Raw genomic sequence first — 10,970 nt, 5'->3', positions numbered from 1 at the left:
TCACAGCATATTGGCTATATGCCTGTCCTGACAATATTGTTCTTCTCAGACCATATTGTATTTCAAAACTCGAGCTTTGATAACAAAATGGATCAGTTGGTCTAGCAGTTGCAAGGCACAGCTGAGCATTAATTGAAATAATTTGCAAATAATGTGCTTTTTATTTTACTGGACTGATGGTACCTTCATCTGATGTTCATGGTGCTTTCAAAACAACTGGGAACTCTGAAAAAAACAAGGCAAATCAAAGCGATTTTTCCCATTCGGACATCGTTTTATTCCGAGTTCTCAGATGTCTTGAACGCACTGAAGTCGAAAGTGCGAGTTCTAAATTCCCAGTTGTTTTGATCACGGCATTAGTCTCATTAATGGGAGGGAGAGAGCAGCGAAGGGTCCGGCTCTTTCCTTACTTTCCTCTGGTGAAACTGACCAGAGAGAACACGGTTTCAACCTGATTGCGAAACTCGATACACAAATGAATGTTGTTTCTATGACCAGAGAAAGGAAAATATTCCTCGATATTAAAATACGTACGACGAGCTGCTAATAACAATACAAACGCAGGGATGTCGATACACGTGGCCAGTAATTCATTGCAGCTACAGCTCAAATGGTAGTATGGAGAAGTGCGGTTTATGTTTTGTAATAGTGTCGAATAAAAACTTAATCATGAACTCACAAAAGCAGCAGCGCGTTGCTTTATTATTTGACAGTCTCACTCGGATCTGTTTAAAAAAAAAAAAAAAAAAGTTATGACATTTCATGTAGGCTACACTTTGCTTGAAGCTATATGTCCGGGGATTTGGGTTATTGGCCAGCGCAGTAGACGCCATAGATCTCCCGGTCCACTGGGTAGGCGGAGTTTTTTCCAGACAAATTCAAAAGTAAAAAACTGGAACACTATTGTTAATTTAACCTTTATTTAACTAGGCAAGTCAGTTAAGAACAAATTCGTATTTACAATGATGGCCTACCCCGGCCAAACCCTATGCCGGACCCGGACAACGCTGTTACAATTGTGCGCCGCCCTATGGGACTCCCAATCACGGCCGGTTTTGATACAGTCTGGAATCGAACCAGGGTATGTAGTGACGCCTCTAGCACTGAGATGCAGTGCCTTGAACATGGGGCATTATAGACCCCTGCGCCACTCGGGAGCCCACCCGGTGCGCAGTGCTTCTGAATTAAGTGCACCTACCGGCAATAGCTCAACACGAATTTTTGAAAAGGAGCGGAAGCCTTAATCGTTAGCCTTTCTACAGAAATGTTTGGTGGTCGACTAGGAATGCCTTGAAGATCGAAAACTTGGTGACCACTGGCATAGGGCGTTTAGGCCAATGCCTTTGGACCAATCACAATGGGAAAGCAAAACAAAATCCTGATGAAGGCCAACATGCTGTCTTACCATTAACAATGAAGAAGCTCTGTTATTAACTTCCATTCTCCAAAACTTGCTGAATTTCATTTTCATTGAAATAACACAATGAATGATACAGATCAGGGTTTTATTATTCACTAGATGCTTGGCAGTTATTTAGGAGGACTTGTTTAACTGATCATTGGGGCGCAATGATTCTCACAATGTGCCAAATTTATAGTGAAACCCTGCATCATATTTAACCAATATTCTGTCAACTCGGTTAAACAAGTCTGTGAGAGGCAAACTGTGACTACTAGGCCTCCTGTGAATCTCTGGGTTCCAATCACGTGTTCGTTCACTCATCAGAACGTTGCCGAGCAACTTGTTACAACAAACTGCCAGTGCTTTCAAGCCAAGTCCACGGATCTCTTGTTGCACTTTGTTGATGAACAATGAGATAGCTAGCTAACCACTTGAACAGTTCATACAGAAAATGAGTGAATTATTTGAGAATATCAACTTCTGACATTTTGATGCTGAGCCTGGCAGTTGATAATGGATGTAAGTAGCTAGCAAGAGCTGTCAGTTAGCTTAGCCAGTGTCCTTAGCTAGCTAGCCAGCTGACGACGTTGTCGTTTTCATTCATGATGAATTACACATTTAGCTAGCAACTGCGTTACCTTTATACTGTCAGGGTTGGGTCGGTTACTTTGTAAATGTAATCCGTTACAGTTACTAGTTACCTGTGCAAAATTGTAATCAGTAATGTAACTTTTGGATTAGTGAAGACATCAAAACTATGAAATCATGTAGTAAACAAAAAAGTGTTACATCAAAATATATTTTATATTTGAGATTCTTCAAAGTACCGTCGTGAGACTGGTTAGTTTTACCCTACTGATGATGTGTTGTTGCAATAGCAGCTTTACACACTCTTGGCATTCTCTCAACCAGCTTTATGGGGAATGCCAGCTTCACCTGGAATGCTTTTCAATTAACTGGTTTGCCTTGTTAAAAGTTAATTTGTGGAATTCCTTTCCTTCTTAATGTGCTTGAGCCAATACGTTATGTTGTGACTGGTAGGGGTGGTATACAGAAGATAGCCCTATTTGGTAAAATACCAAGTTAATATTATGGCAAGAACAGCTCAAATAAGCAAAGACAAATGACAGGTAATCATTACTTTAAGACATGAAGGTCAGTCAATCCAGATTTCAAGATCTTTGAAAGTTTCTTCAAGTGCAGTCCCAAAAACCATCGCTGTGATGAAACTGGCTCTCATGAGGACCGCCACAGGAAAGGAAGACCCAGAGTTACCTCTGCTGCAGAGGATAATTTCATTAGAGTTACCAGCCTCAGAAATTGCAGCCCAAATGTGATGATTTATTTAGAATTCAAGGCACACTTAACCAGCATTACTACCACAGCATTCTGCAGCGATACGCCATCCCATCTGGTTTGGGAGAGTGATGGAGTGCTGCATCAGATGACCTGGTCTCCACAATCACCCGACTTCAACCCAATTGAGATGGTTTGGGATGAGTTGTACTGCAGAGTGAAGGAAAAGCGGCCAACAAGTGCTCAGAATATGTGGAAACTCCTTCAAGACTGTTGGAAAAGCATTCCAGGTGAAGCTGGTTGAGATAATGCCAAGAGTGTGCAAAGCTGCAATTAAGGCAAAGGGTGGCTACTTTCAAGAATCTCAAATATAAAATACATTTAGATTGGTTTAACACTTTTTTGGTGACACCATGTGTTATTTTATAGTTTTGATCTCTTCACTATTATTCTACAATGTAGAAAATATAAAAAATAAAGAAAAACCCTTGAATGAGTAAGGTGTTCTAATACTTTTAACTGGTAGTGTAGGTGTGTCCAAACGTTTGACTGGTATTGTATGTTACCAATTGCAGGATAAATCAATGTTAATGTTCACATAGCTGGCCATATATAGAAGTTGCATTTTACTTTATGGGTTGGTTATATGTAGGCTTCTTCTAACCCATCGCTTTCTGCTACATATAATAATACAATTCAATTATATCTTTACATTAAAATCCAAAGTCTTTTGGAATTCCAATCATTCCAATAAGACTTATAAATATGGAAGTACAGATTGCCCCTTTAAGTCTATCAAAACTGTGTCCATTAGGCCTATGGATTTTTATTTTTATCAACATGAATTAGATTGAGCAATGAAAGCTCCACTTTTCTTCCATAGGCTGTGATCCTCAATATGCAGCTGTTGCAAGAGTGCATTTTTCACTGGCTGTCCACAAGTTTCAAAAACAATGATTGATTGGCAGCTTAAACTTCTTGAATTCAACCATTATTGGGTTCAAATACACATTTAGATTTGTGAACAGCCATCCACAACAACCACAATTCGTAAGGCGCAAATAGCTAAATGAGAGAGCAGCAGTGTGATTCACATCAATGCACTATGTAGATATCAATTGTAAATGATATACGTTTCGTTGTAGACTACACCACTGGTGTCAACCTTACCACCAAGCGTTTATTCAAGTTGGATCATCTTTGGATGCCGACAGCAGTCTCAACATTGGAAGACATAGCTTGAACTGTAGCCTACAAAAGCCCATTCCTACTCTTCCCACGATCCATCAAACACATTTGGTGTATCATCATAGTGGTCTCTGACTTGCACCTTTTTTCAATGCTGATTTACATTTCATTGAGAAAACAGAGGAGTGTCAAAGATTTTTTTTCGCAAACATCCTTTCTGAATGTAAAAGTAATCCTCGAAGTAATCATCTAATTTTTAACAAGTATCTGTAATCTGATTACAGTATTTTTGCTGGTAACGTAAGGGGTTACAGTTGCCGGTTTTTTGTAATCCCTTACATGTAACGGATTACATGTAATCCATTACTCCCCAACCCTGATACTGTAACATGTATCCCATGGATCTGGCTAACTAATGAAATAGTCTACCTAGTTTATGTAATTATAACGCTAGCTAATGTGATATTTTCAGCATCTGACGGTTTCAAACCTCCAGCAGTCTCCAGGCTCTTCTTCAGGAAAAGGATCCAATGAACTTCCACCAAGGATTGATACTTTACTCCACAGGAAGAATGTCAAGGAAAAAGAAGAGAGTTACATTTCTATGTAAGTTTGTCAATTATATAGAAAAGTGGTCTTTTGAATTCAATAAGAAACTTAACTACTTGTCAGTATGGATTTGTACATTTTTGTCATTTTTACAGGTTACTAAAGAAAAACAAACATGTCAACAGATCCTGTATAAAATTGAGTAAATTATCAGGTGTGGGAGAATCTCCCACTGAAAATGCACTATCATCAAATGTGTCCAGGTCTCCTTTACATGGAAGGAGCATTAAGAAAAGTGAGTCTCATCCTCATTTGTTGCATTTTAATGGATTTTGTAAGCAAAATCATTGTGCGTGCAACATTTCTGTTTCTCTAGTTGGCTGCATGTTCCAGCCCAGAAAGCAGGATCCACTGTGTCTGAAAAGAGGGGTCATTGAACCAATTAAACACACGTGTGAAGCCTCAATGATCCCCGACACATGGAACTATAAAGGACAGAGAGTGAAAGATGTCCACTTCGATGCAAAAGGTAGATTACCCCGAAACAGTTACTCGGAACTGGTTGATTAAGCTTTTTTGCTGCACTTAGCTTTTTTAATGTAGGCTATTCTGTACATAGCCTACATGTCAGGGTGAGGACATTAGATGTAGCATAATTATTGTACATTGTTGGTTCCCAACAGAGCCTGACAATGACTGTGTTGTGAGCCACATAATCAGATTGAGAGGAAAACTGGGCTGGTCCACTGAGATTCCTGACAGGCGAATAGCAAAAGCATGCACACAGAACATACAGGTTGGTCTCCACCATTTTAGCTACTAGCCTATATGATCAATTGATGTGAACTTTATCATTGAGTCTCTGCAGTCCACGGTTTTTATATTTTACATATATATATTTTTAAAATTTTAGTCCAATACTAGGCTTATAAGTATAACAGTTAAATTGTGTGTTTTTGTTTTTTAAATACACTAGAGATATTTTGTAATCATTGGCATACGTCTTCATAATGATAATTTTAATCAATGCAAATCTAACTTGTGGATGTTGTGCAGGAAATCCCTGAGGGGACTAAAAAGGATCCTGGAGAGTATGTGTACTGTCTGATGAGGAACAGGGGTGACCTCAAGATCCAGCCCAACCCCTATGATCTTCAGGTGGTTTCTGTCCAGACAGCTAAACAGAGCTGTCAGTACTGGACCGTCAGCGCTTCATGCATATTCAAGGTCAGTTCAACTAGTTCATGGTTGAACTGTTAAACGTTGGTGAAAATACATAGGCTACGTTAGTAAATTCACTCTGGCTATCTACTCCGATTTCAGAGCACTCTCTTCTTAGTGTGCCAGAGCGCAGAATAACTGATGAATTTACGAATGCTCAACACCCGTTGAATATGGCCGGTGTCAGTAAACGTCGGCAAAAAAGTGTAAATAAAATGTTGCCAGTAGCACGGTTACCCTCTAGATAACATGAAAACACCCTAACCACGTCTGCTAGGGCTGAATTTACGAATGCACAGAGCGCACTCTGGCACCCCAGGTTGAATTTACGAATGCGCACTCTGGCACCCCAGGTTGAATTTACGAATGCACAGAGCGCACTCTGGCACTCCAGATTGAATTTACGAATGCACAGAGCACACTCTGGCACCCCAGGTTGAATTTACGAATGCACAGAGCGCACTCTGGCACTCCAGATTGAATTTACGAATGCACAGAGCGCACTCTGGCACCCCAGGTTGAATTTACGAATGCACAGAGCGCACTCTGGCACTCCAGATTGAATTTACGAATGCACAGAGCGCACTCTGGCACCCCAGGTTGAATTTACGAATGCACAGAGCGCACTCTGGCACCCCAGGTTGAATTTACGAATGCACAGAGCGCACTCTGGCACCCCAGGTTGAATTTACGAACGCACCCATAGATTGCTATTCTCTGTATAGTGCACCACTTTTGACAAGGGACACAAGTAGTGTACTATATATGGCTTTTGTTGCTATTTGGGATGCACACACAATTTACTCCTATTTTATGGTCAGGTTTCCCAGAACACAAGTAAAGCCTAGTCCTGGGCCTGTATCCACAAAGCATCTCAAAGCAAGAGTGCAGATCTAGGATCTATCCATCTAATCCTATGAATTATAATCTAAACGGTGAAACTGATCCTAGATCAGCTCTCCTACTCGGATAGTTGTTTGGGGATATGAGCCCTGGCATGTTCAATGGAGATTCTTCAACGTGTTTTTAATTTTAGTCCAAGACTAGGCTTTAATCTGTGTCCAGGAAACCATCCCAAAGAGTCCACTTCACTCAGTTTTATTTTATAGGTGTCTGTTTTGGAGGACAGAAGTGGTGAAATCATGTCTGTAATAGACTGGCTTTCTGAAAGAGAACTGTTTTTCAAAATCTTCAAGTTGCCATTGTTTGCAAAATTCAGGTTTGTAATGGTCGTTCTTATAGAAGGATGATGAAAAGTGTGTATCTGATATGTGTATGTGGAAAGTATGTGATGTAATACCGTAAAATACTGTAATCCAGTTTTACTATGAACTTTTTGCTCTCTGTAGAATTTGGAAGGCATTTACAATCTGGAAGGTCACAGTATGCCACTCAAAGACCAAAAAAGCTAAGTGAGTGTTGATCAAATATTACGTGCCACATGATATTTCATTTGTCTTATAATAAGTCTCGGGAAGGCCATTGTTGCCTTGTCTTCTTCTTGTTCTTCTTGTTCTGCATTTCTTTGTCTCCATACTATTAAATACATTCCAAATAGAACTTAAGAGCTTTTTAATGACATTTTTTGTCATCTATTTTTTTTTTTTAGGGAAATATTATCCAAAGATCTTTTTTTTACTGATGACATCTTCTTGAGATGTCTGGTTGAAATCAAAGGACTTTTTGAGATGGCCAGTGACAAGACAAGATATGGGGATTCGGACGGTGCCATTGTTTTAACAAAGGTAGGGCCATGTTTTTTTTGGATAACTATCTTGTTTTCAACTCCTTTCTAATAACATGGTTTTGTTTATTCTACCTAGTTGGATAAATCCACCACATACTCCTTGATAGGCTTCTGTGAGGCCCAGACCCAACAATGTGCTGTAGCACTGAGACAACTTCACTGCCTTCACCACAAAGTTGCCACTTTGATTCGCGCAGCTTGTCTGAAGGTACACTCTATTAGTCCTTTAGATTGTTATGAGGACATGTCATTTAAGAGTCCTGAAAAAACATCTCTGTCACTATCCTCTGCTGATCTACCCTGGTTTTGATGTTTGGCATGACAACAACCATAGGTGTTGGCATGACAACAACCATAGGTGTTGGCATGACAACAACCATAGGTGTTGGCATGACAACACAAACAGATCTGAGCCCTAATTCATAAAGAACCTCAGAGGCGGAGTGTTGATATAGGATCAGATCCATGGAATATTTTACGCAATAAGGCAAGAGGGGGTGTGGTATATGGCCAATATATCAAGTTGTAAAGGCTGTTCTTATGCACAATGCAATGCGGAGTGCCTGAATACAGCCCTTGGCCGTGGTATATTGGCAATATACCACAAATCCCAAGGTGCCTTATTTCTATTATAAACTGGTTACCAACTTAATTAGAGCAGTAAAAATGAATGTTTTGCCATACCCATGGTATACGGTCTGATATACCACGGCTGTCAGCCAATCAGCATTCAGGGCTTGAACCACACAGTTTATAATAATCAATATGATCTAAAAGGCTAAACTAATCCCAGATCAGCACTCCTACTCTGAGACATTTTATATTGAATAAGATATATTCAATATATCATTGTACTGTCTTTTGTCTTGTCAGGCAGCAGAGGTCCACGGTGCAGAGAGACTGTTCCTCCCTCTGTCCTCTCAGTCGACCAACAGGCCGCTGTATGCTGAGGTGGCTGAGTGGCGGATCCTCTTGTGTCGCTTCAGCCACTTCCTCAACCTGATAGACAGAATGTTTGAAGAGATGCTCTGTGTCTTGGTCAGATCTGCAGTTCAACTCCTTCTGTTGTTCCTCCGAGAGTCCTTTAACACTAATGGAGTGAAAGAGAGAAGACAAAAGACAAAGTAAGTGGTTTTTAATGGAAATATAGTAAGGTTATGGCATTTGTCAATGGGTTTAATTAGCATGCTTGCGATGTTGAAATATTTGCCTGTGTACTCCCTAGAAAGATGGCAAGGATGGATGCAAGTGGACCTTACATGAATATTATCAAAGAGCCGACTGGTCGTAATGCGGCGCATAAACTTTCTTCACACAGCCAAGGCCAACCACAGCTTGTTAACAAGGTAGATCAGCTTTTATCTATTGTGCCAACGTGGTCAGAAACATGTAAACATCACTAAACAATGCGTCACTTGTAATACTAAATTGACTTGTAGTATCACATTTTCTAGTAATCTCTCGTGGACAAACTTTAGTTCTGGGTTAACTGAGATTACATTTCTAGATGCTACCAGATTTTAAAAGGGAAGAGCCTAAAGAAGAGATCCAGGCTGTATTTGAAGTGAACGTCCTGCTTACAGTCACACCTGTGAACCAGCCAATGACAGATGATGCCTCAGCCAAAGGGACAGCCACAACAGAGCTCCACTCTGAAGTCGACACAAAAGGTGAATCTGATTTATAGTAAAAAAAAAAAAACTAAAATAGATATTATGAACTAAGGTGTTCAACTTAAATGTCTGCTGAAGCTTAGTGTTTTCTCAACCTAGATACAGAGAAGGATAAAGAGGTTTCCCGTGAGGAGACTCCATGGCGGTATGACTTCACTTATATATTACAATAAATTGTATCGCTCCATGTTCCTCTATTAGGAAAATGTATGAATTTCACAAACATCAGCTAGTGTTTTTCTGCTAATCTGTCAGTCAGCTCAGTCAGTGAAGTGATTATATTACACAGATGCTGTTGTTTTCCTTCTCCTAGTTCGCCCAGCAAACGAGTGAAGCTCACCATCTATCCCTGTCTTGATGACTTCACACTGCACATTCAACAGGTGCTACAAGGATTTGAACAAGTCATTGGTAAGACATTCTCCAAAGATTTAAATGCACAGCCTTGTTGTTTGGTAAATACTGTAGGTTCATAAGTATTATGCTGTTTTAAAGTGCAGAGCTTTGCTAGACGGTAATGGACTGTGTCCCAGATGGCACACTATTCCCTACATGCAGCATACAGTGCCTTCGGAAAGTATTCAGACCCCTTGACTTTTTCCACATTTTGTTATGTTACAGCCTTATTTTAACATGCTTTTTTTAACTCATCAATCTATTTGTTTAACACTTTTTTTTGGTGTCACCATGATTCCATATGTGTTATTACATAGTTTTGATGGCTTTGCTATTGTTCTACAACGTAGAAAATAGTACAAATACAGAAAACCCTTGAATGAGTAGGTGTGTCCAAACTTTTGACTGGGTATAGGGAATAAGGTGCCATTTGCGACACATCCATGAATAATTAGTAATAATAAGCACTGGATTGTAACAATTATCTCTAACTGTTTTACAGTTACACATTTGCCCTATATATTAATTACATTGATTTCACTCAGCCAAACAGACATCCTTCAACCAAGACCCTAACCTCCTGGACTTGCACTCGCCCCCTGTGTTTGACCTGAAACTGTCTGTTGACGAGGAGCTGGAGAAGGAAAGAGACCAACATCTCCGACCATGGCCTGAGCTGGAGCTGTTACTGGGGACAGATCCAGCTTTCCAGTCTGATGTACGTAACTATGCAGCACTCACAGTGACACGTATACGCATCTCACACGTACACATGTCACCTGTATGGCATGTCACACTATCACACCAGCATCATCTAATCATGTGTTATACGCGTCGGAGGCGGAGCTGTTCTCCGTTACATGCTCTTAGCAGATGCTCTTATCCAGTGAGACTTATACAGTTAGTGGATTTAAGGTAGCAAGGTACGAAAACCACATTTCAGTTAGGTTTCCATCCAATTGGCAACAGATTTTCATTCCAAAAGACATCATCTGCATAAAAACAATTTGCACATTTTCCCACCAGAGATGTGTTTCCATCAAATTGACTTGTTGCGGATAAAAATCTGTGCGTGATTATATAATACACATAAAAAATAACACTTGCTGTTAAATTCCCATGTACTGAATAAAAAATAGATGTTAAATGGATTTCCATGGCGTTTTCAATGTTACTGATAGTTTTTGACACAAAAACTGTTGCGTTATATAGCAAAAGTGCCCACTCTGGTCTTGGAATGCACTCTATTTGTCAAACGGCAGCCAAGCATCGATCAGAATAAGACTATATTTATTGGAAAGCAGCATGAAGCTCATCAACTTTCACCACCCTGTGATGTTCATCATAACTTATTTCATCTGTAGACTAATATACTGTATGTTTTCCCGAGTTTTGGTGGGCGGACCACACAACATATGAAATCAAAATGTATTTGTCACATATTTTATAAATAACAGTTGTAGACTTACAGTGAAATGCTTACTTACAGTGCCTCCAG

At 39.9% G+C, this 10,970-nt stretch overlaps 1 protein-coding gene and 1 long non-coding RNA gene across 2 annotated transcripts in view; both read left to right on the top strand.

Moving 5' to 3' along the window:
* Window positions 1-4,817: 4,817 nt before the first annotated feature.
* LOC118368055 (dynein axonemal heavy chain 6-like) overlaps window positions 4,818-10,970 on the top strand; it is a 54,480-nt gene continuing 48,327 nt past the window's right edge. Inside the window, exons 1-9 of the mRNA XM_052495859.1 lie at window positions 4,818-4,964; window positions 5,119-5,231; window positions 5,492-5,662; window positions 8,277-8,527; window positions 8,629-8,749; window positions 8,911-9,073; window positions 9,176-9,221; window positions 9,390-9,487; window positions 10,018-10,190. Of these exons, the coding sequence (XP_052351819.1) occupies window positions 4,820-4,964; window positions 5,119-5,231; window positions 5,492-5,662; window positions 8,277-8,527; window positions 8,629-8,749; window positions 8,911-9,073; window positions 9,176-9,221; window positions 9,390-9,487; window positions 10,018-10,190 (1,281 nt within the window). The 5' untranslated portion in view covers window positions 4,818-4,819. The remainder of the gene's footprint in view (window positions 4,965-5,118; window positions 5,232-5,491; window positions 5,663-8,276; window positions 8,528-8,628; window positions 8,750-8,910; window positions 9,074-9,175; window positions 9,222-9,389; window positions 9,488-10,017; window positions 10,191-10,970) is intronic.
* LOC127915860 (uncharacterized) lies at window positions 7,004-7,608 on the top strand. The gene is made up of 3 exons (XR_008092589.1): window positions 7,004-7,068; window positions 7,266-7,401; window positions 7,480-7,608. It is a non-coding gene; the product is annotated as an uncharacterized LOC127915860 (long non-coding RNA).

This window comes from Oncorhynchus keta, chromosome 35, assembly GCF_023373465.1.
Source record: "Oncorhynchus keta strain PuntledgeMale-10-30-2019 chromosome 35, Oket_V2, whole genome shotgun sequence".
NCBI classification, from domain to species: Eukaryota; Metazoa; Chordata; class Actinopteri; order Salmoniformes; family Salmonidae; genus Oncorhynchus; species Oncorhynchus keta.
This window is presented reverse-complemented; position numbering and strand designations above follow the sequence as displayed.